The sequence below is a fragment of the Bidens hawaiensis genome, unplaced genomic scaffold, assembly GCF_021521415.1.
Source record: "Bidens hawaiensis isolate Kalapana, Puna unplaced genomic scaffold, B.hawaiensis_p1.1 tig00069071_1, whole genome shotgun sequence".
Taxonomy (NCBI): Eukaryota; Viridiplantae; Streptophyta; class Magnoliopsida; order Asterales; family Asteraceae; genus Bidens; species Bidens hawaiensis.
In genome coordinates, this window is record NW_027502193.1 from 8,773 (window position 1) to 36,038 (window position 27,266).

A 27,266-nucleotide genomic window follows, 5' to 3' on the forward strand; every position below is an offset into this window, starting at 1 on the left:
TCACGCACGCGCAACGTAAACACAAGATAACATAAATCAACATAAATCAATATATTATAAGACAAAATATTCGAACAATAATAACTTGTCTTGTTACATTTTAATCTAGGTCCAAAAGTAAAAACGTCCTACGTGTCCACAAGCTCCAAAAGTAGCTACAGCAAACCTGAACATGTGTTAAAATAAACGTCAAATACTTGCGTGTTGGTGAGAAATCAAGTTTAATATCATACATAGATAACAATAAATCTGCGCGCAACACGTGTATGTCTGGTGTTTAACAAGGGTGTAATCAGATTGTGATCAAGCCTAAATAGATCATAGTTCATAGTTCAATCCGTGCTCCCAAATGAGCACAAAAAAACAAGAAAACATCTGTGCAAGTGTAAACAAAGAAAACCGTAAACGATAGGTCTCCCGTGTTCATCTAATGGATCCATGAAAACTTCGGAATAGGCCGAACAAAGCGGTTAATGATACACACATACAAATAAACAGCCAAGTAAACGTCCTCAACACATGGGATACCGCGCGACTAAAGTTCATAAACAAGTTTAAGACTCTAAGTTTGTATGAACACATGAACATCCCAAAACATTAAAAATAAAAAGGGATTAGGTACGAGATTACTCACTTGATAAACGGTGTGGTGAAAGATAAAGCAAGAACCAACTTTAAACAAGCACAAGTTAACCTATAATTAAAGATTATTGTTTTAATGATTGATTTTAAGTCTAGATTATAAGTTAGCATAATTAATAAGTAAATTATTATATATAATATATATTACCGGAAAAGCAGGGCAGAACAGGGAGGAAGACGGAGGCAGAGAGGGAGGCGGCAGAGAGAGCAAGGAGGAGGTTAAATTAAGTGTTTGTGTGTGATGTGTTAGAAAGAAAATAAGATTATTATTTATAGAGAAACCCTAGGGAACACAATCCCTAGAAAAGGGGAAAAGATCTCAAAAAGCAAAAGATTCCAAAAGCAAAAGATATCAAAAGATATGGCAGCTGCAGGGGACAAAGGAAAAGCTGACAGGTAACAGTAAACAGGCATGGGCGGGTCAGATAAAGGTACTGGTCAAGCATGGAAAAGCAGATCTCAAAAGATAATGTCAGTCACTTTTTCTGTCAACCAATGGGGTTGGTGCGCATGCTGCGCCGAAAGTAACTTTTCAGACATAAGATAGGTCAGGTCAACAGCACAGGAGATAAGACATCCCAAAAGTAAACGGCTAGATTAAACAGAAGAAAAGACTCAAGACATAGCGCGAGAAAGCATCGAGCGCACGCGCGAGGGCGAAGGCAGACAGAGAACAGTCCACAGCGCGCCGCGGGAAGAACTAAAATCCTTAGCGCGTCGCGGGAAGAACTACCATTCTTAGCGCGCTGCGAGAAGAACTACAATTCTTAGCGCGTCGCGGGAAGAACTTCCGTTCTTAGCGCGCTGCGAGAAGAACTACAATTCTTAGCGCGTCGCGGGAAGAACTACCGTTCTTAGCGCGCTGCGAGAAGAACTACAATTCTTAGCGCGCTGCGAGAGCAGTTCGCCTCGCGTATCGCAGGAACAACTGGTCTTCGCGCAGGCTTCCTTGTAAGGAGTCTGGCGCGTGGAGCTGCGCAGACAACCTTAGGCGGGAAGAAACAAAGGACACAAAAATAAGAGAAGGGGGGTTCAAGGCTTAAGGGCGGGACGGCGACAAGAGAGAAAAGAAGGCGGAAAGAGAGAAGAAGAGGGACGGGACGGCGGAAAGGAAAAGAGAGGAAGAGGCGGAAAGGAAAATATATTATTATTAAAAATAAAGTATAAGTATAAATAAATATTAAATCATAAAAGAAAGATATCGGATCGGAGAAACGGGTACCTGGGTCGGGTCGGATAGGGCAGATGTCACAAGAGAATCCTAAATCCTTCAAACTTAAGGTATCACAATACATTTTATTACATGATATTCTGTATAGGAAATCTCTTGCAGGTCCATACTTGAGATGTATCGAAGATCCTGAAATTCAAGAGGTGCTCAAAGAATTTCATGAAGGAGATTGTGGTAATCACACTGGAGGTAGAGCCCTATTCTCTAGGATTTTGAGAACTGGATACTACCGGCCAACTATGAAGAGAGACGCCATGGAGTATTCAAGGAAGTGTGATTTACAAGGCAACATTCGGCACCAGCCAGCGGAACCTATGCATCCTATATCCTCATCATGGCCTTTCATGAAGTGGGGTATGGATATTGCGGGTAAGCTACCTAAAGCACCAGGAGGAAAAGTGTTCATGCTCGCCATGACTGATTACTTCTCAAAGTGGATAGAAGTCCGCGAAAAAGAGGTGATATCCTTCATTAAAAGAAACATTATTACTAGATTTGGCATTCCTTCAGAATTATTTGTGACAATGGTTCCAGTTTATCGGAAAAAGAACCACTAACTTTTGTGATAGCTGGGGCATCAAGATGATTATCTCTACTCTAGTGCATCCTCAAGCTAATGTCCAGGCAGAGTCAAGTAACAAGATTATCATCAACAACTTGAAGAAGAAACTAGGATCCAAGAAAGGCAACTGGGAAGAGGAACTTCCTTATGTTCTTTGGGCTAATAGAACAACACCAAAGAATGCAACAGGTCAAACACCCTTCTCCTTGGTGTTTGGCTCAGAAGTTGTACTCCCTACAGAGATGGTGGTTCTCACTTCCAGAACAAGCATCCGTGATCCTCAAGCAAATTATGAAATCCTTTTCGAAGACCTAGATACTGTTGAAGAGCTTAGAGATCTAGCCAAGATCAGAATGGCAGCGTATCAACAAAGGGTAGCTGGGGCATACAACAAGATTATTAGGATTCAAAGATTCCAAGAAGGAGATCTAGTCATGAGAAAAGCCTTCCAAAACACAAGTAATCCTGCAGATGGAAAGCTAGCACCTAAGTGGGAAGGCCCCTACCTGATCGAATCAGAGTTAGGAAAGGGGGCATATCATTTACTTACTATGGAAGGAAACATGTTACCAAGAGCATGGAATGATATCCATCTCGAGAAGTATTTTTTTCTAGTCACGATCCAGTATCCTTAGAAAATCAAGCATCCATCAAGGATCAAGGATCCTAAAATTAGTAATATCTATCTGATCACTTATTCATCTCAGATTCTTATTAATTTAAGGATAATATATTTTTAACGTATGTCTTTTTCCATGTTTTAAATAACAATGCAGGATTCTAGTAAGAGGGTCAATGACTAAGAGGTTGGCCACCTCTCCTTCAAGCTTAAGGTACATTACTATTTCCCTTGGCCTAGCCCACGATTAAAGTGTGACCGCCGATGGTTATATATTCCAAGGTTTAAAGGTTTTCACCTTTCTTATAAATTAGAGTTTCTACACTCTCGTATGGAGTGCACGTTATCTATACTTATAGTCCAGGCACCTGGACCAGTACACGCTTAGTGGCTGACAATTTCGCTTTCTTCGGCTATATGGAGGATCCTACGATTTATGGTAGACGTACCGTACCAAACCACCGGTTTATAACATTTTCATGTTATCTCAAGACAAAGGCTTCTAACATTTTAATGTTAGCTAAGGTTTTGGCGTTTTCACGTCACTCACGTTTGGTCTAAGTCCCGGTTCGGGTGAGTCACCAGTTGACATCCGTATCTTTGTGCCAGTCCCCAGTTGAGGCTTGTCGCCAGTTTTTGGGCTTGTCCCCAGTTTGGGATTGTCCCTAGTTGCACGGACTTGTCCCCAGTTACACGAGCTTGTTCCCAATTACACGGGCTTGTCCCCAGTTACACGGGCTTGTCCCCAGTTTATTTGGGCTTGTCCCCAGTTTGTTGGGTTTAATCCCAGTTAATATCATAAATTATTACATCAGGTATCCTAAGTTTAGTTACGACGATTACAGAAACATCAATACTTATGGATTCAAGTTACTTAATTTATTTCTACAAGAATCAAATGGAGATCAACACTTATGGTAACTTAGGTCTAATCAGACCTTATAGTATGATTTCAGCCTCTCAATATATACTTGCTTGATTTTAATATATATCTTAATGGATATAAGGATCCAGTATTCTCAATCTGTTTTTATAAGGATAATATATTCTTGAAACTTTATTTCAAAACTACCAATAAACTTAATAGTATAACAGACATACTTTCATAATATATAAACAAACAGTCAATAGTTAAAAGATACTATCTATTAAACTTACTTGCTATTACCAAAAGTTTTAACCCAGACTTCACCATTTAAACGTGGACCATCCGCCCGGGTTAAAGTAAGTTGTTACTAATAGTTCAACCATGTGCAGGAAAATAAAGACATGAGCATCAAAGGCTTCATCCCCACAAACAGAGGATCCCTCCACCTTTGCTACCCCTAATAATTGTCTAAAGCATGATAGATCCTTTACCCTAGATTACTATTGTCTTAATGTACACAACCATAATATCCTTGAAAACACAAACAAGAAAATAAAAAATACGGGCTCTGGCCTTGTCTGTCTTATCCTTCATTGCCCACATTAGCAGCTTCGTCATCAGCTGCTGCTTCCTGTCCTTCACCCATCTAACCTGCATCCTTCACACCGCTGGTTCCAGCTTCACCTTCCTCTGCAGCCTTGTTCTCTTCACCAGCCTCATCCTCTTCCTCTACCACTCCCAACCTGGCCAAAGACTTCTTCCATTCATCCACTTCCCAATTAGCCTGTCAAAAGAATGATCATTCATCTCAGACACGAACTAGCTTATCCTTGGCAGCAGCAAGAGTCCTCATTCCTGTCAAAGTATCCTCAAGATCCTTGATGACTGACCCGTAGTAAGAATGGAAACCTTGGATGCCCATAAACCACAAGCATGGGATCAACAACAGTTATCTAACAAGACTGACAAGAAGAATAAAGGATCCTTACCTGAGTGACCGCTTCTTGAAGTTGCTTCTCGACTTCTTGGACTTCTGATTGAGGTTCTGGTAGCTTTCTCTTCTTTCATGATTGAGCCTTAGCTCTGGTTGCCACGGTGTGAGGGTTAGGAGCCTACGCAGACTTGGATGGTTCCTTCTTGACTGTCTTAGGAGAGATCAAATGATCGATGTCATCAAACGAGAATTGGGTAGCAGGCTTGTTGGCAGACTTATGCATGTCTACAGAAACAACAAAACAGATAAGTTTTCATTTTTTATTTACAAAATCAATACACTTATCTTTACGATTTTACTTACTTGACATATTACTATGAAGTGAGGAGTTTTACAGTTCAGTTTCTGAATCAGAATCAAGGATCCTGATTTTGAAAGTTCGACTTGTGGGGCTCAGTGCAAGGGATGCAGCTACTCCCTCTTTGATTCCTGGAAGCTTAGCCAAATGTGCGAAGTTGTCAACTGCATAAAAACGAAGCAAATCAGTGTTATAAATTCAACCTTAATCAAGAAGCAACCTTAAATGCAGTAATCCTACCCCGCATAATCCACATAGTTGGAAGTGTATTCCCGTTGGAATAAAATCTCGCCTGACAAAGAAAAACTGGTTTTTCCAATGTGGGTTATTTTGATTGACTTTGTCAAGCGGGATCGGTTGATGAGGCTTGGATTTGAACAAGAATCGGGTGGAACCGTGGGTGTACAGAGAGTATAAATATGAAAGTTCAGAGATTCTGAACTCAAGGACATGGTCAGCAATGATTTCTTCAAGGGTTAGTAAAGCTCGCCCAATCATTGGCATTGGTTGAATGTAGCTGATGCCGGTAAGAGTGAAGAATTTTTGGGTAAAATTCGGGAATGGATACGAGTAACCAAGTAAGAAAGGACAGAACGAAAAGCAGACCCATACTTTCGATATGTCACTTGGGTAGAAGAGTCATAAGGTCTGAATACGGCACCGGAAGGAAACAAGGATGCTATTTGGTCTACTTCAGGGTCGGTAAATCAGCAAATTTCCGACGAAGGCTTTTGCAATAAACCTTGACTTTTCATACATTCTTCCATATGGCTGGACGAATTAGAGAAACAACTATCGGTAGACATCGAACGATACGGAATATAAAAGAAAGAAAGAAAGGGATAAAGGATTGCCTGAAGTATAGAGGATTGAAGATGAGAAGGTTCCAGAATGAAGAGAATAAAAAGGAAGTCGGGTTTTATTTTTGATCCCTAAGTTAATTAATTATTTTTACTTTAACCCCTATTTGTGTCTTTTCATCTGATTTTTTGCAGCTTTTGAAATTTGAATACAATTTGACAGTTGTGATCTTATCATAAACTGCCAAATTAAGGGCAATTGTTAGTTCACAAATAATTTACTGAGGATATGTTATTCTTGAAGACGAGTCTGGATCAATTATCCTTCTAAAGAGCTCCGGATTTGTGTCAAGATCAAGGATCCTCAGTAATTGGTATTCCTAACGATTATTTATTGTGTGTAGGTTGATATTTAATAAGTGTAACGACTACAAGACCTAGTCCACATGACATTTCGCTACTTGACTTGTTCAGCACGTGGTCAAAAGGCCTGGATAAAGATAATGGGAAGGTGGCGGATTTGTAGGACATTTTTGTTAGTTGTTAGTTTAGTTATATATCGAGTTTATGATCAAATTAGGTCATAAACATGCACTTGCTGCTCACGTTCATAAAACATTCTCTCAAGAACTCTCTCTAAACAGTTCACACACACACTTAGCTACTTTGTAATCTTTGATCATAAACTCCACCATTTGTAACCCCATTTCTTGATTAATAAACTGGTGATTGACAATTGTCATCACCCGGGGTTTTTGTGCCGGCGATCTGAACAAGATCAAGGGCTTTTCCTCGTAACAAATCCTTGTGTTTGTGTTTGCAATCATTACTCAATGGTTATTATCATCATAGCATTAGACCTCACCTTACAAATTTGGTTACTTGATCCTTAAACGATTTTTGACCAAAACAAGAGGGATTTGCCATCCTAACTTACTTAATTAGACCTACAGTCTGCATTCTGCACAAACACCTGCTCACATGTACCACATGTACAATAAATATATATATAACGTACCAACGTTAAGCAATTTACAATATAACATATGGACACACTAGGCATCCTTCACATTAATCTTCTAACAATCATCTCCTGGCGATACGTGAAATATCCGAAAATCGTTCACGTACCAACAAGCATTCATTCATAACTTCAATAACTATCACATAAATCATATATGACATACATTTATCACTTAAGGCAAGTGTATCAACGCTTGAAATTGAGTATGCACACAACCCCGAAAACATAACAAGGAAATGGGGCTAGAAACTCACATGTATCCGGCTGTGATGACGATTAAGTTCTTCCTTTAAAACGTACAGCTAACTGTGCAATAAGGCACAATCATTACACTTACTATTCTAGCACTCGTTTAGCCAAGGTCTTACCCTTTTTAGACATTACCTTTTCATTGTTAATCAATTATTTATGCTTAGCTAAACCTCATAAATATGTTATCCTCCCGTATATGTTTTCCTCCCGTATATGTTTTCCACCCGTATATGTTTTCCTCCCGTATATGTTTTTCACTCGTATATTTTTTACCCGTATAAGTCTCAGTGTATAAGATCAAACATATCCGTCTGTATAAAACCACACATATGCGCCCGTATAAGTGTGCACTTATGCGCCCGTATAACCCGTTTCATTCCAAACAAATCGTGTATGTTCAAGTTTGCATTTTTCTCACATAATAGGATCCAATTTACTATCCCACCAAGTTTCATGTAACACCGACTTCGTTTACCCATCATTTTCACAACCCGAACACTACTCGTTTTACCTGGAAACGAACCAACTAACCCATTTACTCGCAAGTTCATTACCTAATCTATAAAAGTTGCCCGTTCTATCATCCTACCAATTTTCATGCAAATCTGTACACGAAAAATACACTTTTTTTAACAAAACGTACCTTTGATGTTTGTGTTAGAAATCTTTCGAATAGACCAAAACCATATCAAACGAACTCGGAATTGAATGATTCAAGTGGCCACGGAACCATCTCGCCGTGATCTACCAGCGCCGCCCATTGCCGCTCCCGCAAGCCGCAGCTACAGCTGCCGGAAAACTGAAACATTTGCCGAAAAAACTCCATTTTTGCTGTTACGGTTTTCTGGTTAAAAACTGGACTTCCCTACCTCTGATCTAAGATCTGGTTAGTGGAAATTTTCATTTATATGCCATGAACAGTTAGTTAAATTTGAGACCGATCTGACGGTTAGATCTCCGGGAATCTTCGTGTCTTTGTGGGTAGTTTTCTTAAAATCGGGAATTTGGTAAAGGATAAGTTTGAAGGCTATGATGGTTATGAATGAGATGGTGGCTACATTATAGGAAGAGAGTAGGGTTTCATGTTTAACTTGTCATCTAATGACATTTATTCCCTCTCATACTTTAGATAATTAAATTTATCTTCTACAATTTATTTAAACCCAAATCATTTAAAATATCAAACGATATACGGGATGTTACAAGTCTATCCATGTTAGTTCGTGGGTGGTGGTGCATCATGGTTGGAACAACATGCTGGGTGGTGGTGGATTTTTTATTTGAAGCGAGATGGTTGGATAGTGGACCGGTTCTAGATTCAATTACATTTATGTTATATATGAAAAATATATTTGACTTACAAGCTATCATGTAATTTTATGTGTTCCGGTTGAAGCCCAACTTGGATCTATCACTCTAATATGCTCCACCTGTCGCCGAATAAACGTTGGATAAAGCCACTTATGAAACTACCTAAGCTTTATTTGGTTTAGGTGAGTGGGGGCTTTAACGAGTTTTTTTTTTCAAAAAAGTAAAATAGCAATATAAATTTAAAGATAAATGTTATAATAAAATATAATAATATATAAATAAAATTTCAGTTTACAAAAAGTAAAACTTTAAACCATCAATTTTTATTAAAATTCAAACAAAATAACATATGAATTATTATAGTGAAATTGGGCCATATGAATTTCAGTTTACAAAATAACATATGAATAACATTAATAAAGTAGTTTCAAAAGTGCTGGTAAACCGGTTAAAGCGAGTGATTGGTAAACTGGTCTCAGCTGAGCAATCAGCTTTCATCCGCAATCGTAGTATTCTATACGGGCCTCTAATGCTAAACGAAATGTTTGCCTACTATAAGAAGTCAAGAAAACGCGGTATGATGTTTAAGGTGGATATTGAGAAGGCCTATGATACTTTAAACTGGAATTTTATCGACGACATGTTGAGGCAAATGAGGTTTCCTGATAAATGGAGAAAATGGGTGTCTGGAATTCTCCTAGGGGGAAAGGCTTCGGTGCTAGTTAATGGATCTCCTACACCAGAATTCAATTGTTACCGAGGCCTTCGGCAGGGTGACTCGTTATCTCCATTCCTATTCGTTTTGGCAATGGAAAGCTTGACGGGGGTAATGAAGAAGGCTGGCCAGGTGGGGTTGTTTAAAGGTTTAACATGTGGTCATGGAGGGTCGATAGTGACGCACCTTTTATATGCCGATGATGTCATCTTTGTTGGCGAATGGGATCAAGTGAACGTGGGTGGAGGAACCAGAAAGGTTAGAGATGGCGAGTTTATTGAATAGCAAGGCGGGTTCGTTTCCGTTTAAGTACCTCGGTTTGCTAGTCGGCGTGAATATGAATCTGGTGGCTTCATGGGATCCGGTTGTGGAGACGTTTAGGAGAAGGCTTTCACTTTGGAAAGCTAAAAAGCTCTCATTTGGGGGGCGAATTACGGTAATTAAATTTGTGTTGAACTCTTTACCGACATACTTCTTTTCGTTGTATAAAGCTCCGGAAGGGGTGCTGGAAAAATTGGAAAGGATTAGACGAGTTTTCTTGTGGGGAGGGTCGGAAGGAGCTTGTAAAAATAAACTGGGTAGCGTGGGATAAGGTGATAGCTCCAAAGGGGAACGGGGGTCTTGGGTTGGGATCCCTACGAGACACTAATTTAGCAATGTTGGCAAAAGTGGTGGTGGAGATTCAAGAGTGAGAAAAATGGGTTGTGGAGGAAAGTGATTTGGGCTATTCATCACTTGGAAAGGTCATGGTCTTTTATTCCTGTTAACGTTTCGGTTCCGGGACCTTGGAAACAAATAGTGATGATTTCAAAAAAACTTGAAGAAGTTGGTATAGTTTTGGAAGATGCCTTTACATGTGAAGTGAGGAATGGCGAGAACACTCTTTTTTGGATGGATAAGTGGTGTGGAGATCGAGCCTTTCAGACTAGGTTCCCGCGGTTGTACCAACTCGAGTCAAATAAGGAGTGCCATGTTTCTGATAAGCTTACAATGTATATGGATGAGATATGTGGAACTTGGGGTTGGATTAGAGAACCATTGGGCCTGCAAGAAATAGAGGAGCTCAAGGTGATTCTATCTGTGGTCCAACATGTTCGGTTATAGGTGGGGGCAGACCGGTTAACTTGGGGTTTGGATCAAGGTAATAATTTTTCGGTGAGAAGTCTTAAGCAAAGGATAGATTCGGTGCAGGGAGGAGACGTGGATTAGACAATAGAATGGAATAATTATGTTCCTAAGAAAGTCGGGGTGCTAGCGTGGAGGGCAGAAATGGATCGAATCCCGGTTTTAGTTGAGTTCGCCCGTAGAGATGTAGTGTTTGCATCTACATGGTGCCCGGTATGTGGCGAGGCGGAGGAGATGGCGGAACATATTTTGATTTCATGCAGATTTGCTCCAACGGTTTGGCATTGTATCGCTAATTGGTGTAAGGTCCCAACCTTCTTTGCTTTCTCAACTCGTGACATTCTGGAGCTTCATAAACATTACCGATTGCCCAAACGGAAAGCTAAGATGTTCCATGCGGTTTGTCTAACTTTGGTATGGTGCCTATGGAAAACGAGAAATATGATGGTCTTCGAAAGGAAGGAGGCGAACGTCAATAACATACTAGGAGAAATTAAAGCGTTAAGTTTTTTGTGGGTTTCTAATAGGTCTAAGAATTTAGAAATTACGTGGGAGAGGTGGAGAGTATTTAATTTTTGATGTATTTTGGTTGTTGACGCTGTAGTTGTGTTTCTCGGTCTAGCTTCTTGCTAGGTCGAGATTTTTTATATTTATTTATCTACTTGATTGGTCGTACAAAAAAAAATTGGGCCAGAAAATACCATGCCTGAAGTCCAAATAGTAAAAAAAAATAGGGCTTGTATCTTCTTCTTCTTTTGAATATGAAGCCACACTTCACAGCATTCGCTCATTACTTCTTTATTTTTGATCATTCAGTCTTCTTCAAAGCCATCTGTGGACAAGTTTCAACCAAAATAGTTTGTCCAACTATCATCTATTTTGCCTCGCGACGCTAGCCCCCTCAGGCATTAGCTTGTTGGTTAGTGTTGTGGCGTACGCGACCAGCGAGGCAGGTAGCCACCCGCTAGCGCTACCACTAGCGTGCCACAACGGTTAGTCTAAATCGCAAGCCAAACAATTTGTCTCCATCATGCATTTATTGTGAATAAAATAACAAGTTATAGGATATTATTTTTCTTATAAAAATATATATGAAATCGTTTTTTTTTTTTGTTAATTCAGAAATCTATTTCAAGCTCGTGTAACGCGTTAAAAAAGTTTGACGAAAACCCGCTTTAAGTTTACGAATTTTGGTGGTGTCCAGTGGTGTGGCGGTGGTGTGTGTTGGTGTTAATCAGTGTTCAAGAAGAGAGGGGGCAATTTGCAATAACATCAAAACAAGGTTGCAATCTACGGGGGTATAATGGTCTTTTCACTATTTCTTAAACGTAAGAGCATCTACAACAACAAACCTCTACAAACCGCCACGTCAGTGACACTTCAGATTTCAAACTTTTCTCAAAAATCTCACTTTATTCTACAACAACAAACTCCACAAACCCATCATATAATATTAAAATATTAAGAAATATATATATACATGTTATATATATGTGTGTGGTTGAGAGAGTGGCCCCCCACCTTTTGCCACCTATGATGTTTGGATGAAGTTTGTAGTCACAAACTTTGTGAAGCAAAACTTTTAGCCCATAACAACAAGAGTGGGTGCTCCTCTTGTTTGAAGTCATCCACATCATCCAAACCTTGGTATCCACACCCTATTGTGAATGCTCTAAGCGAATGGTTTGATGGCAGGCTTCCGTCTGCCCCACCATGTAGATGTCAAAGTTTCATATGCCAAAATCAACCATTAGATTTGCAACTAGCAAAACCGTGTTGACCATAAGGGCGCGAGTTGCAATTAACTCTTATCATCTTCATCATGTTGAGGCAATTATTTTTAGTGTATTTATTTCCTTTTGAAAATATAGTTTCATTTGTTTCATTAGAAACTAATGTTGGGTTTGTTCAATTATTTCCAATAACGATTGGTTTAGAATGGTAACCCTTGTTGTTTTTGAATTTCTTGCATTTGTTGTCGCATTTCTAACAAATGTTGTTGTCATGAAAGTGGGTATAACCTCGATATTTTGGGGGTGATATTTCTCACAACACGTCTAACATTGAGTATCTAGCCACACGTAGGAGCTAAAGCATGATCGAGTACCACAGTCTCGTTAACTATTGACGAATCACTCTAATCTGTCAACGTTTTTGCTATTTCGTCTTGAATTTTACCTTACATATACACCGTATATTTAAAATTTGTACTAAAAATCTATAGTAAAAATGCTTTAAAATGAGTGTAACCAACTAGTTCAATTATTAATAATAGACAATAACATTTCAGTTATTTTCATAAATGCAACTATACTAAGAATAATATCCAACATTTTGTCCATTGAAGTGGTATCAGACTTTCAAGTCATTTTAACCTCGTTTAAACGTTGGAGTATTAAATAGGGGTGGGTGTTTACGGTTTTGTTTATAATGAGATCCCTAATTCCCTACCTGAAACCTTAGATATGTTTATAACCATGATCTCAAGTTTTCGACAGCCGACGTGCCAGAAATCATCATATTGAGCTCTTAGAGCATCTTTTCCGGTACTCTTGTTCAATTAAAGTAGTCACCAAAAAGCCTACTTCGGGTTAGGAAACTTATTCAAAAGTCTCTATTAGATGCAGGACTTCATACGACAACTCATTAGTCTAGAAATGCATTTTAGGAAACCTATTCCAAAGGTTTATTTATACCATCCCATAAGTTATATTCTAGCTTGCTATAACAAGTGGGAGGTTTGTAGAACTCGAATGAGATTTGAATTGATAATGCAAGGCCATAGTTTACCCAAGTAATTAACAAGGTGTTGTCATATCTCTACTATGAGATGTTGATATAATTAACGAAACATGTTTATTTAGCTCTCATTCTCAATTAACAAATTAGGTTCACATATTTAACTCAAGACAAGAACAAACGGATGGAAATAACCAGAGAATAAACCGTTAGAACTAATAAATAAAAAATGTTGGAAAAAACTAGATAAAGTGGTTTAAAAAGAAATTAGTTTTTATTTTTAAAAGTTAATTGATACTTGAAAAATTAAAAATCTAAGTATTTAACTTTAAAATTTAAAACTTCTTATCTCTAAAATCAATATATTAACTTCTCTAAATTTCTTAAACGGGAAACAGTTCTATAGTGTCCATTTGAATGATTAAGTCTTTTGTATTATTTAGTTAAATTTCCGATTGTATGTCATATACTTTCATTTTCTCTTTTGTATATTGGGCTTAAGGTCATGTAAATAACGCCCATTAGGCCTCAATGAATGGAAGAATGCATAGCATGCTTCTCACTATAAATAGTGTAAGCATTTCCATGCAACACTAACCTTTTTAATAACTATCATACCAAATCCTTTTCTCTCTACCGTATCCTCTCTAACTTACCCAATATAGCAAATAATACACACACAACAAGATCCGAGATCTTGGTTAGTTGTAAGTGATTTTCGCTAGCTTACAACCCGGATTGATCTAATAACTAGTTGTAAGATCCGTTCTAAGGACCTACAAGGTCAGCCCATTTTTTAACGGGTCGGGTTCGGGTTGACCCAGTTTTTAAACGTGTCGAATTCGGGTTGACTTGTTTAAAAAAACGGGTCGTGTCAGCTAACCAAAAACCTATATTTTTTCGTTTCAAGTTCAGGTCGGTTTCGGGTCATGTCAGGAATCGACACCCCTAGTTGTGAGTGCTATTAGAGAGCGAACGTGTGTTTGAAAATTATAATATATATAATTTGTTAAATGTAACATTTTAATTATTAGAGCATCTTAATCAATATGAAATGACACAAAATGCAACATTCTTACCGAAAATAAATTGTGAATCGACAGATACAATTTAAACACAAATTTATTGAATCCAAATTAAACACCAGATTAACTTATTGCTATACTTACGTATCACTTAGTTACTCTTTGCTCTTATGAACTCGATTGATTAACTTATTATTATACTTAGGTACCACTCAGTTAGGAGTGTTTGTATTCCTCTAAAAAGCTCTTACTGGCCTCTTCTGTTTGCGTCATGCAGACCATAGCGTAGACGTTTAGGTCCAGAGTGTGTTGGCCTTTCAAAAGACATTTCATTAAAAAGGGTCTGTGCGTCATCTTCTTAAAACGTACATGGACCATGTGATTCAAACCTCTTCTAACCTCTCCTTCCTCCTTATTATTCCAACCTTAACATGAAACATATTATTCATCTCTTATTTCCTTCAAACTCTAGCTCTTCCACCTCTCTTTTCACCGTCTACCTCTATTTCCTTCAAACCCTAGCTCCTCCATCCCTCTCTTAGTCTCCAATATTACAAACCTTAAGTCACGAAGCAACTTTCTAATGTATCAAAATTGAATCAGGTGCGTCTTTCACGATCGATAAGTTCATGTATCTATATATATATATGTATATATTTCTGAATTTCTACTTTATCCTCGTACACGTTCTCAAACCGATTTCAATATTGGTTTATTTAAAATGAATCATAAATTGACCTAGAATGTTTAGGTTTTTTGGATGGATTGGTGATAATTAAACGTGTGTATGTGCATGGCCTGATATATGTAAATATGTAATTAGTTTCTAGCTATTATGTTTAGATCAACAAGATTTGAGTTCAATTTAAGAGGAGATATGTAACTAATATGAATGGGGAATTTAGGATTTGACACCCGATATAAACAAGAAGGAATATGTGGGAACATTTGTAAAATAAATAGGCGAGGATCGATGTCTTTTTCATGTTAGGATTTTGATACCTTATTTCAAGCTTGTATTGTGGACAACATTTGTAGTTTGGACATACCTTGTATTTTATTTGACATTAGCTGGAAAAAAGTTTGTAGAATCTTTAGGTTTGAAGATCTTGTTCTATTAAGATCGATGTCTTAGCTGTTAATGTAAAGTACGGAACAAATAATTTAAATATATATATATATATATATATATATTGTGGTTCTATGAATATTATTTCAGTATTGTTTGTAATATTATTGAAATTTAGATGTTGAAGGTTTTCTTGTACACTGCAGAAGTTTGGTCTACCTATTCTGCTACAGATGCATGCAGATGTGTTCGCAGGCTACAAACATTTTATCTCTAAAAAAACAAACAAAACCTTACTCTTTAAAGTATTTAGATATTATATTTTAAACCATGTTTTATTACGGGGTTTTACACATTCACTTGGCTGACAACTCAACGAGGCACTCACAAATCACTCGGACGAAGACCCTTTTAGCGTCTAGACATAATAATAATAAAAATAAAGGACATTGTAATACGCACATTTTTGTATTAATAGTATGTATTCCATTACCCTTATCAACATGCCCAATTTATGTATAACGTTATTGATTTATATAAAACCTGTTGGATACTTTTGAGGTGACAAATGAAGCTCGACAGTGTTTAGGTACCTGGATATAGTTTATCACTTGATACTTTACACTTATATATGTTAGAAAAAATAAATAAAAATTATAATACACAAGGACAAGATAATTATATCATTTCCTTGATTAAGAGATATCACAACGACCATTGCAGCCCAAGATTAAGGAATCCACAATCTTTTTATTGTATTTCATTATTAGGTGATTTGTATGTGTATTTATTTTGAATCCCTTTCCTTGTAAACATAACAAACACAAGAAAATAAAAACAATCTTTTAATTCAATTTGATAATATGGTATCAAAGCAGTGAACGACTCTAAGGATCTGTTCAATGTTCGTGTTACCCATCATCTACCAATTTCTGTTCATCACCAAACCTAAATCACCATGTCTAACGATGACGATTCAAGCGGCAATTATGATATTTCGATCCAAATTTCAAACCTCTTAAAAGGTGGTCTCAACCCAACTCAAAATCAGAAACAAACCTCAGCCAATAAATCATATTCACAAAGCATGTAGGCCGGAGTTATAATTAACGGACCAAGCAAATCTGAAGGAGTAGGGTTAATATCAAAATGAAATCGTCGGTCAGACCACGGGTGGAAACCGATTGGGTTATCCTGCCAGGTAGATAAGTTGGGACTGAGATGTACCCATTGTGGGATGCCAAAGCACACAAAGGAGCAATGCTTCAAGCTTGTTGGGTTCCCGGAATGGCGGCCACAAAAAGAGTAACAAGGACATGAGAAAGGCGGATGCCGCATTCTGCCACTTAGAGGCTACCAGAGATGGCGGCGACCGACCGGACAAAGGAGAAAGAAGAGCCAGATTCGGTGAAACTGCATCTGGTGGAGAAGACGATTGTGCCTATCAACTTACTGAAATTGGTAAAGGTAACATGTTTGAGGGCTTGTTCTCAAACCCTTGACTTTGCAATCCTAATTTTTAGACCCCCATGTTATAGAAGATTTGAATAAACCCCTCCAAGAACCAATCAAATTTGATATTTAATCATAAAACGTCAGATGCATATAAATGTTTCAAAAATAAAGATTCTATGTCTTCAAAAAATTTTTAACATAAAACATTATATTCTATTTTTCTAAATAGTAACAAAAATAATAATATGGGGAACCCAAAAAGATATATTGGAACCCGCTGGGCACGTTAACATGGCTAGCAATTGTGAAAATTTAGATACATTGTGGATATTTGATTGTAATGCCACAGACACCATGACTTTTGAACTGTCCGACATAATTTCAAAATCTAAGCCCAAAATTAATCATATTAAACCTACCAATGGGGAAATAGTTCCCGTGGAGCGGGAACTATTGAAGTATCGCGCACATTAAAATTTTCAAATTGTCTTTATGTGCCTTCCTTGTCACATAAACTGTTATCCATTAGCCATGTGACAAAGGAATTAAACTACACAGTATTAATGCACCCGACCTTCTGTATCTTACAATATATAAGGACGAGAGCGATTTTTGGGCGTGACACTGAATGTCAATGATTGTACGATGTGGAAGAAGTGACACACATGGTACCGTGATGTTAGCCCACGAGACCATAAATATAGAAGCCTGGCTATGGCATATGAGACCAGGACACCCATCTCTAAGCTATTTGCATATTTTGTTTCCTAAATTATTTCCTTTGAATGAAACATTAAATTGTGAAACTTTGTCTTGGCCAAAAGCCATAGACATACTTAACCAAATAAAACAAGAGTTAATTCACCTTTTTCACTTATCCATTCAGACGTATGGGAACCATCAAAAGTTATTGGAGGGAAAAACTTTCGGTTTTTTTTGTCATATTTGTTGATGATTGCACCCGTATGTCATGGATTTATTTTCTAAAACATAAATATGAAGTTTTTGATTAAGTTTTTTATGTTTTATACCATGATACAAACACAATTTAAAATAGATATTCAAGTTCTTCGATCAGATAATTGTGGAGAATTTGTAAATGATTCCATGAGACAATTATGTCAGACAAAAGGAATAATTCACCAAACATCATGTTCCCACACTCCCGAACAAAACGGCATTGTTGAACGAAAAAATCATATTCTCTTAGAAATCAATCGAGCCCTCGGGATCGAATCCCAAGTTCCAAAATCCTTTTTGCCCAAAGCTCTTCTTAGTGCCACATACCTTATCAATCGGCTACCAACAAAATCTCTTGACCTAAAAACCCCTCTTCAAGCCCTTTCAAAATTCAACAAACTGTTATCATCCCTTACATTACAACCACGAATATTTGGGTGCTCTATTTTTTTCCACATACCTAAAATCAATCGGAGCAAACTTGACCCATGTGCAGAAAAATGTGTATTTGTAGGCTATGGTATCAACTAGAAAGGGTACCGGTGTTATAACTAAACAAAACGTCACATATACACTACCATGAACGGTGACTTCCTTGAAATTGAGTTCTTTTACACCTCTCTGCATAGTGGTGAGGGGGAGAGAGAGCATGACACACTAAGCTGGATAAAATGGGTTTCAAAATTGGCGTCATCATCTAACGAAATTAATAATAATACCCAAGATAAGTAACCAACCTCACAACAATCCAGTGGGACATTAGTCAGTATTCCTGACCTAAATGCTCATGTTCTAGCATTCGAAGTAAGTAATTCGATATCTTAAAATATAGCAGTTAAAGAAACTCATGAAAATCAAGAAAATATTGATAATGAGGTAAAGGTAGAACAAATAGTACAATATGAGCGCGAGCAGTCAATACAAGAAGAAACAAGATAAGAAAAAACGATCGAGAGATATGTCCTCCCCCAAAGAGTCAACAGAGGAATTCCAGCAAAACGATACTCTCCAGAAAAACAATCCAAAACCTCCAAATACCCTATTGCAAACATAGCCGAAGGAAACTTATCCAAAGAAGCCAAGTCCTTTACCTCTTACCTTTTAACTGAACAAATTCCAACTTTTATAGAACAGGCCCTGAAATCAAATAACTCGAAGGATGCAATAGATGCTGAAATGAAGGCGTTAATAAAAAACAACACATGGGAAAAATGTAATCTTCCTCAAGGAAAGAAACTAGTCAGATGTTGTTGGGTATTTACAATTAAACACAAACCAGACGTGACTATTGAAAGATATAAATCACGATTGGTGGCTAAAGGATACACTCAAACGTACGAGATTAACTACTTAGAAACATTCTCTCGACACAATCTGAGTCCTTTTCACGATCGGTGCAAATGAAGAATGCCTTCCTACATGGAGATTTAAAAGAAGAAGTCTACATGGAAGCTCCACCTGGATTCACAGGAAATTTTAAAGAAAAGGAAGTATGTCGGTTAAAGAAGTCCCTTTACTAACTTAAGCAATCTCCTCGAGCTTGGTTTGGGTGATTTACTCAAACAATGATGAAATATGGATACCAACAAAGCAACTCCGATCATACGTTATTCCTCAAACGAAAATGTAAACGTGTTAGTTGTTTAGCTATATATGTTGATGACATGATCATTACAGGTTATCGATGAAGAAGAAATGAAGAAATTGAAAGCAAACTTACTCACAAAGTTCGAAATGAATGATTTGGGAAAGCTTAAGCACTTTCTTGGAATTGAGGTACTTAGATCGAAATGAGGTATCTTTATATGCTAGAAGAAATACATTCTTGACTTACTTGCTGAGACATGAATGATTGATTGCAAGCCTGCTGATACACCTATAAGGGTGAACCATAAACTCCATATGGAAGAGGAAGATGAGTTAACAAACAAAGAAAGATACCAACGCCTCGTAGGTAACGCAATATACCTTTCACATACTCATCCTGATATCGCTTATGCAGTTAGAGTGGTTAGAAGTTTATGCACCAACCTCTTGTAGCACACATGGAAACAGTAATGAGGATCATCAGATACCTCAAAGGAACAGTTGCTATGGAGTTCTCTTTCAACAAAACAAACATCTGAAGGTCCAGTTATACATTGATGCAGACTGGGTGGGAGATAAAGACGACTCAAGATCGACATCAGGATACTTCACTCTTGTTAGTGGCAACTTGGTGACTTGGAGAAGAAAAAAGCAAAAACTAGTAGCTTTATCCAGCGCCGAAGCTGAATTCAGAGGGATTAGACGAGGCGTGGCAGAAGTCATATGGATCCATAAACTTTTGACTGAGATCGGGTTCCCTCCAACAAAAGCAAGTAAGATTACGTGTGATAACAAAGCCGCAATACAATATTCAGAGAATCCTGTCCAACACGATCGTACAAACACATAAAGGTTGACCAGAACATTATAAAAAAAATTGAAGGTGGAATTATACATTTATCGTTTGTCCGTCAGAGACTAATTAGCAGATATACTAGCAAAGGCTGCCAATGGAAGAATATTCAGTAATTGGCTTGGCAAGTTGAGTATTGAAGACCCTACTACTCAACTTGAATACTCAACTTGTGGGGGAATGTTAGAAAAAATAAATAAATGTTATAATACACAAAGACAAGATAATTACATCATTTCCTTGATTAAGAGATATCACAACTTTTGCCATCAAATAAAGGACCGTTGCAGCCCAAGATTAAGGAACCCGCAATCCTTTTATTGAAATTCCATTATTAGATTATATGTCGGTGTATTTATTTTAAATCCCTTTCCTCGTAAGCATAACAAACACAAGAAAATAAAAACAATCTTTGAATTCTATTTGATAATAATATATGTTTAACGTAATTTGATAAGATTAGTCATGTGCTTTGGTCTTTTAAAAATTAAAAAATTTTCATTTTTATAAAATGTAACATTTTAATTACAACAATTGGAGCATATATATCTTATTATTGAATAAATCACACAAAATATTGTTACCCAAAAAAAAAACATGAATCACCATAAATAAGTCTACGTACGTACCTTACAACTAAGACACAAACATAAGGTATCCATACTAGACACGACACTCATTTATTATATTTTGGTAGCATTTATGAACTCTTCATTACATTGCAGATCCATCATATATTCCGGCAATAAGCAAACTTCTACGTCCATGCTCCCGCTTCCTTCCCGGCCAGGATACATGGTCAATTTCCCATCTGCCTTGTTCGCGAACCCACTCCTAGCCGCAACCGCTTTCCCCAACCCAAATTCGCACCCGTACATGTCAAACCTTGGTGAACTCCCAATGTGTGTAGTGTTGGGATGAAATACTTTATTCAATTTGTTTACTATTGGGTTTCTATACCATGACTCAACCCACTTTTTCACTTCTGCATCGTCATAGTTTGTCACTGCTTCATGAATCTTCAACGCGGCCCATCCAAGCCCACGAGCCATTAGATCCCCAACAGTTGCGGTTCCCATAACTACGCCTACCGGACTACCAAAATAATCATCGGACAAAGGTGGGTTCACCCTACGCCGGTTACTAACAACAAGTCTACAAACCGTTTCACTGTTGTCTGGTTGGTGCCGAACTCGAGTTACACACCTCCACAAAAGTGCGGACACCGCCTGTAAACTCGATATCTTTTGTGTGTTGCATTCATCGTTTGCTATTGCTTTCAGTTTAGAGACTGCGGCCGAGGAGAAATGGAAGAATCTCTCCCTAACTTGCTGTTTTTCCGATCTTTCGATGAACTGATCATCTTGATGGGAAAATGGGAGCTTTGTGATAGGATCATATCCTTCAAGGATCCATCGTTTGAGTATAGGTGGACGCGATATGCTGATATATTCATTTTCGTCTTTAGATCTGAATACTTCACTCCAGGAAGCCATGAAATGCCAGAAAGACGTTCCATCTGCGAGAAGGTGGTTCACCGAGCCACCGATGAAGATTCCATCAGTAAGCTCGGTTACCTGAATGGATAGTAACGGGAGTGTATGACCATCATGGTTAATAGCGTCATTAAGGTCGAAGAATGAATGAACAACTGAAGGTACATTAGGGGACGTAAGGACGTCCGAGACAGTTACGTCGTCGTCCACAGTTGCGTGAATAAACTTGACTCCGGGGCTGTTTTCGGGGTCTATGTAGATGACATGGGAAGGTGGGTTATCTTGTTTTCGAGTGGCTAAGCGAGCAGCAAGAGGGTAGAAATGAGTGAGGGTGGCGGAAAGAGATCTGCGGAGGTCATCCAAGAAAGCAGTTACGGAGAAATCTTGATTCTCGGGTGGTTTTGTGAAAAGGAGACCTTTTTGGCTGTAGGTGACGTTGAGAAGGGTTAGCTCATAGGGGGTGAAGTATATGGGTTGTTTAGCATCTTGTGAGAGGTTGTGTTGTGGCTTGACGAAGCATTCGGATACACGCCTCACCTTCTGCGAAGTCATCCTAGTTTCCTTCCAAGGCTAGTACAAAATATATGACTGTTGATTACAATTGAAATTAGACAAAACAAAATTGAATAAAGACTTTTTTTTTTTTTTTTTTTTGAAACTTCAAATAAAGACTTGTTAAGGTTGGAATTTTTGTCAATTAATAATCAAAACAACAAACTCACTACCAACTAACAAAGATCAGATTTAATAGAACGTGCAAAAGAGAATTATCAAATCCACAATATACAACAAAATTCTATTCAATCAAAAATTGCAACCTATTTCATCCAATCATTAACCTGCAACCTAATCTTATTCGATCAAAATCATGTAACATAATTTATTCAATCATAAAACAACAATCATAAACCTGTAGCCTAGTTTTATTCAATCATATATAAGCATCAATCATTAACCAGTAACCTACTTTATTCAATCACAAGACTGCAACCTTTATTCAATCATAAACAAACAACAATCATTAACCTGTAGCCTAATTTATTCAATCATAAACAAACTACATTCATAAATCATAAACCTGTAGCCTAATTTATTCATTCATAAACAAACAACAACAATCATAAACCTGCAGCCTAATTCATTCATTCATAAATAAACAACAGCAATCATAAACCTATAGCCTAATTAATTCAATCATAAGCCTGCAACCTAAACTTATTGAATCATAAATAAAACAACAATCATAAACCAGTAGCCTAATTACATTGAACCATAAACCTGCAACCTAATTTTGAAAAAGCAATTGTTACCTACACATCTACAATTAACCAGATCTACAATAGAAAACAATAATATTATCCGGTCATTAAAAGCATACCTAGAGTTTGTATCAACTGTTTTACAAATCACAGATCTATCAATTAATCAAATCGTTTCCAATCTCGTAGCAAAAATACGAATCAACCTTAACATGTAATTAGTAATCTCATAAATTGAATCAACCGAATCACAGATCTATCTATCTATCTATTAATCAAAACGTTTACAATTAATTTTATAACAACAGCAAGCAGCGATCGTACGTGAAATATAATTGATCTAATAATTGAATAAAACGATTGAATGAATAACAGAAGAACGAAGCAAATAATTGATATTCAGAAGATAGATATATACCTTGAGAGAGAATTGAATGAAGGATTTGTTTTGTATTTGAGGTATGAATATAATATGAATTGAGAAGAGATAGGTATGAATAAAATAAATTATATTATAATAAACACTTTTAAATAATTTAAATCAAGAATAAATTAAGAAGGTTAACATGATGGTTTGCATCTAAAATAGATACCATATAAGTACCTTTAACTGTAACATCATTTACATATTTAATTAAAGTTAATTGCAGTTATGGTTCATATGGTGAAATCCAAAACGCAACTTTCAACCACATAGTGGCCATTTCGTAGATAAGGCCCTGTGATGGTCCTTTTATTGCAATTTGGGTTTTCCGTTAAATCTCTGTTAATGACTTCAATTAAACTAAAGGGTAAATCGATCTTTTTCACACATAAACCTAATATAATAATTATTATAACAACAACATCAAAACAAATGGTATGGGCAGAAACAATCCACAAAACCTCATCGTCTTCTTCAACCCCTCTTTAATCATCTATTCATCCACCAAGCTACCATTTTTACTCACAATTCTTTATCAAATCTTGCTTTTAGAACCATAATTTTAAGATCCACTCAATTCCGTAACCAAGTTTTTCATATTCCCAATAACCCACTTCAAATTAACCAAGGTTTGATGATGTCGACAACAAGGGTTCAATGAAGTCGACAGTAACCACCACCAAGCTCTTCTCCAGATATAAACACTCACATCCAAGTTCACCATCACCACATCCAGGCTCTTATCCGGCGAGTTCCAGGTTTCCGCAATGGGGATGCAGGTTCCATCGAGTTCTCGGCAACAAAACACCAGGTCATCAGCCTCTACATCGTCGGTGATGGAGATGTTCTTGACTGAAGCCCTAATCGTTTCTATAGTGACATTGAAGAAGATGCATAGAAACCAAGAGAAGGATGAGAGAGGGGTCACTCGGTCAGCGGTGATGGTGTCTTGTAGGACCAGCAGTGACAATACATTGCACCTGGTCAGTTCCTGGGCTTAGCCGAAGTCGAACAAGAATTCATCACTAGTGACTCGGTTACAGACGAGATTATTAAGCCTGCTACCAAACACACCCTTGAGATCCCTACTCCTGAGGTACTATTAAATGAGTCTGATTAAATTTTTGGTTTGTTTCATGTGATATTTTCAATAGAATTCATGCAAGATGTGTTTTTTAGATTCTTTTGATCAAAATGTGGATTTTATTAGAAGTGGGATTGTTGTGGAATATGATTTTGGTTGGATTCTATTAAATTATTTTGATAATCTTTGGGTTTTTCATGTAAGAATTTTGGTTTTTCAAGAAAGATTGCAACCTCAACCAATGAGCCGGTGATCAGTGGGGTTTTGGATAATGGAATTGGTACCAGGTATTGAACACGAACTCAGACTCGTTAATTTGGCTAACACCCAAACACGAATATTATTATTGAGAAACTTCACAAAACTCAATTACCTTATTACAATCTCTAAACCCCAAAGCACGGGTATTTATAATCTAACCTATCACAATTAGACTACAACTAGAATTGCTAAATAATATGATATAATAATTATACTAACAATTAAATCTAAGCACATTTAATTGTTTATAATTATCCACTCCTTAAATCTTGTTACTTATGACTGTTGATTACAATTGAAATTAGACAAAACAAAATTGAATAAAGACTTTTTTTTTTTTTTTTTTGAAACTTCAAATAAAGACTTGTTAAGGTTGGAATTTTTGTCATGTTTCAAAATTTGATCTTATCTATAGAACAGAGTAGCGGTGGAAGAATTATATTGTGTGGCTTTGTTTCAAGTGCAGATTATGCATAAATGCACATTTGGCTTTTTCCGCTTTGGAAAAGAAATTTCTAAGAAAAACATAAAACCTAAATCGTACCGAAAATATTTAATATATTTACTTTTATGTTTTTATTTATTTTTAAGATATTTGAATTTGATTTTATTTAAAGAGTTAACTATAGTTATAGTTTATGTGTTGACACTCAAAACGTAGATTTCAATCCTGTGGTGGCCATAAGTCCCCTATGGTGGTCATTTTTTGAAATTTGCTTAGATTTAATTGTTAGTATAATTATTATGTCATATTATTTAGCAATTCTAGTTGTAGTCTAATTGTGATAGGTTAGATTATAAATACCCGTGCTTTGGGGTTTAGAGATTGTAATAAGGTAATTGAGTTTTGTGAAGTTTCTCAATAATAATATTCGTGTTTAGGTGTTAGCCAAATTAACGAGTCTGAGTTCGTGTTCAATACCTGGTACCAATTCCATTATCCAAAACCCCACTGATCACCGGCTCATTGGTTGAGGTTGCAATCTTTCTTGAAAAACCAAAATTCTTACAAGAAAAACCCAAAGATTATCAAAATAATTTAATAGAATCCAACCAAAATCATATTCCACAACAATCCCACTTCTAATAAAATCCACATTTTGATCAAAAGAATCTAAAAAACACATCTTGCATGAATTCTATTGAAAATATCACATGAAACAAACCAAAAATTTAATCAGACTCATTTAATAGTACCTCAGGAGTAGGGATCTCAAGGGTGTGTTTGGTAGCAGGCTTAATAATCTCGTCTGTAACCGAGTCACTAGTGATAAATTCTTGTTCGACTTCTCGGCTAAGCCCAGGAACTGACCAGGTGCAATGTATTGTCGTCACTGCCGGTCCTACAAGACACCATCACCGCTGACCGAGTGACCCCTCTCTCATCCTTCTCTTGGTTTCTATGCATCTTCTTCAATGTCACTATAGAAACGATTAGGGCTTCAATCAAGAACATCTCCATCACCGACGATGTAGAGGCTGATGACCTGGTGTTTTGTTGCCGAGAACTCGATGGAACCTGCATCCCCATTGCGGAAACCTGGAACTCGCCGGATAAGAGCCTGGATGTGGTGATGGTGAACTTGGATGTGAGTGTTTATATCTGGAGAAGAGCTTGGTGGTGGTTACTGTCGACTTCATTGAACCCTTGTTGTCGACATCATCAAACCTTGGTTAATTTGAAGTGGGTTATTGGGAATTTGAAAAACTTGGTATCGGAATTGAGTGGATCTTAAAATTATGGTTCTAAAAGCAAGATTTGTTGAAGAATTGTGAGTAAAAATGGTAGCTTGGTGGATGAATAGATGATTAAAGAGGATGATTAAAGAGGGGTTGAAGAAGACGATGAGGTTTTGTGGATTGTTTCTGACCATACCATTTGTTTTGATGTTGTTGTTATAATAATTATTATATTAGGTTTATGTGTGAAAAGATCGATTTACCCTTTAGTTTAATTGAAGTCATTAACAGAGATTTAACGGAAAACCCAAATTGCAATAAAAGGACCATCACAGGGCCTTATCTGCGAAATGGCCACTATGTGGTTGAAAGTTGCGTTTTGGATTTCACCATATAAACCATAACTGCAATTAACTTTAATTAAATATGTAAATGATGTTACAGTTAAAGGTACTTATATGGTATCTATTTTAGATGCAAACCATCATGTTAACCTTCTTAATTTATTCTTGATTTAAATTATTTAAAAGTGTTTATTAACGTATTGATGGTTAGTTTTGATCCTGGAAATTGTTGTTTTGAAAGAAAGTGATTGTTGAAAAGTGTTTCGTAAAAGAGTGAAAAACTATGTTGTATATCCACGTAGTTTATTTCGGTATGAAAATTTAGTATGATAATATTATTATATATTAGAGCATCCACATAAGGCTACATGCCCCGAGGTCCGATCCGATGTGGCAGCTGACAGACGTAGAGGGAGCCAGACGCCACCGTTGTGGAACATTGAGGAGTGTTGCATGTCCGACTCTGCAAACCTGCAACGTACATGGAGCTTGGGCCCCGCTCTCTCATACAAGCCTACATATTCTCATTTCATCCAAATTCTTCAAAGTGAAATCGAAATACAGTCTGAGCCATCTTCGACTCCACTAC

General features: G+C 37.1%; 1 protein-coding gene across 1 annotated transcript; it reads right to left on the reverse strand.

The window, feature by feature from the left end:
• Positions 1–20,708: 20,708 nt before the first annotated feature.
• Positions 20,709–22,180, reverse strand: LOC143605340 (putative acetyltransferase At3g50280). Its single transcript, XM_077081494.1, has one exon. The coding sequence runs from the start codon at positions 22,175–22,177 to the stop codon at positions 20,813–20,815; it is 1,365 nt and encodes a 454-aa protein (XP_076937609.1). The 5' UTR covers positions 22,178–22,180; the 3' UTR covers positions 20,709–20,812.
• Between the last annotated feature and the right edge of the window lie 5,086 nt (positions 22,181–27,266).

Bases quoted from the DNA above. Each gene is read 5' to 3' on its own strand.
- LOC143605340 (XM_077081494.1), bottom strand. From the start codon at position 22,177: ATGACTTCGCAGAAGGTGAGGCGTGTATCCGAATGCTTCGTCAAGCCA.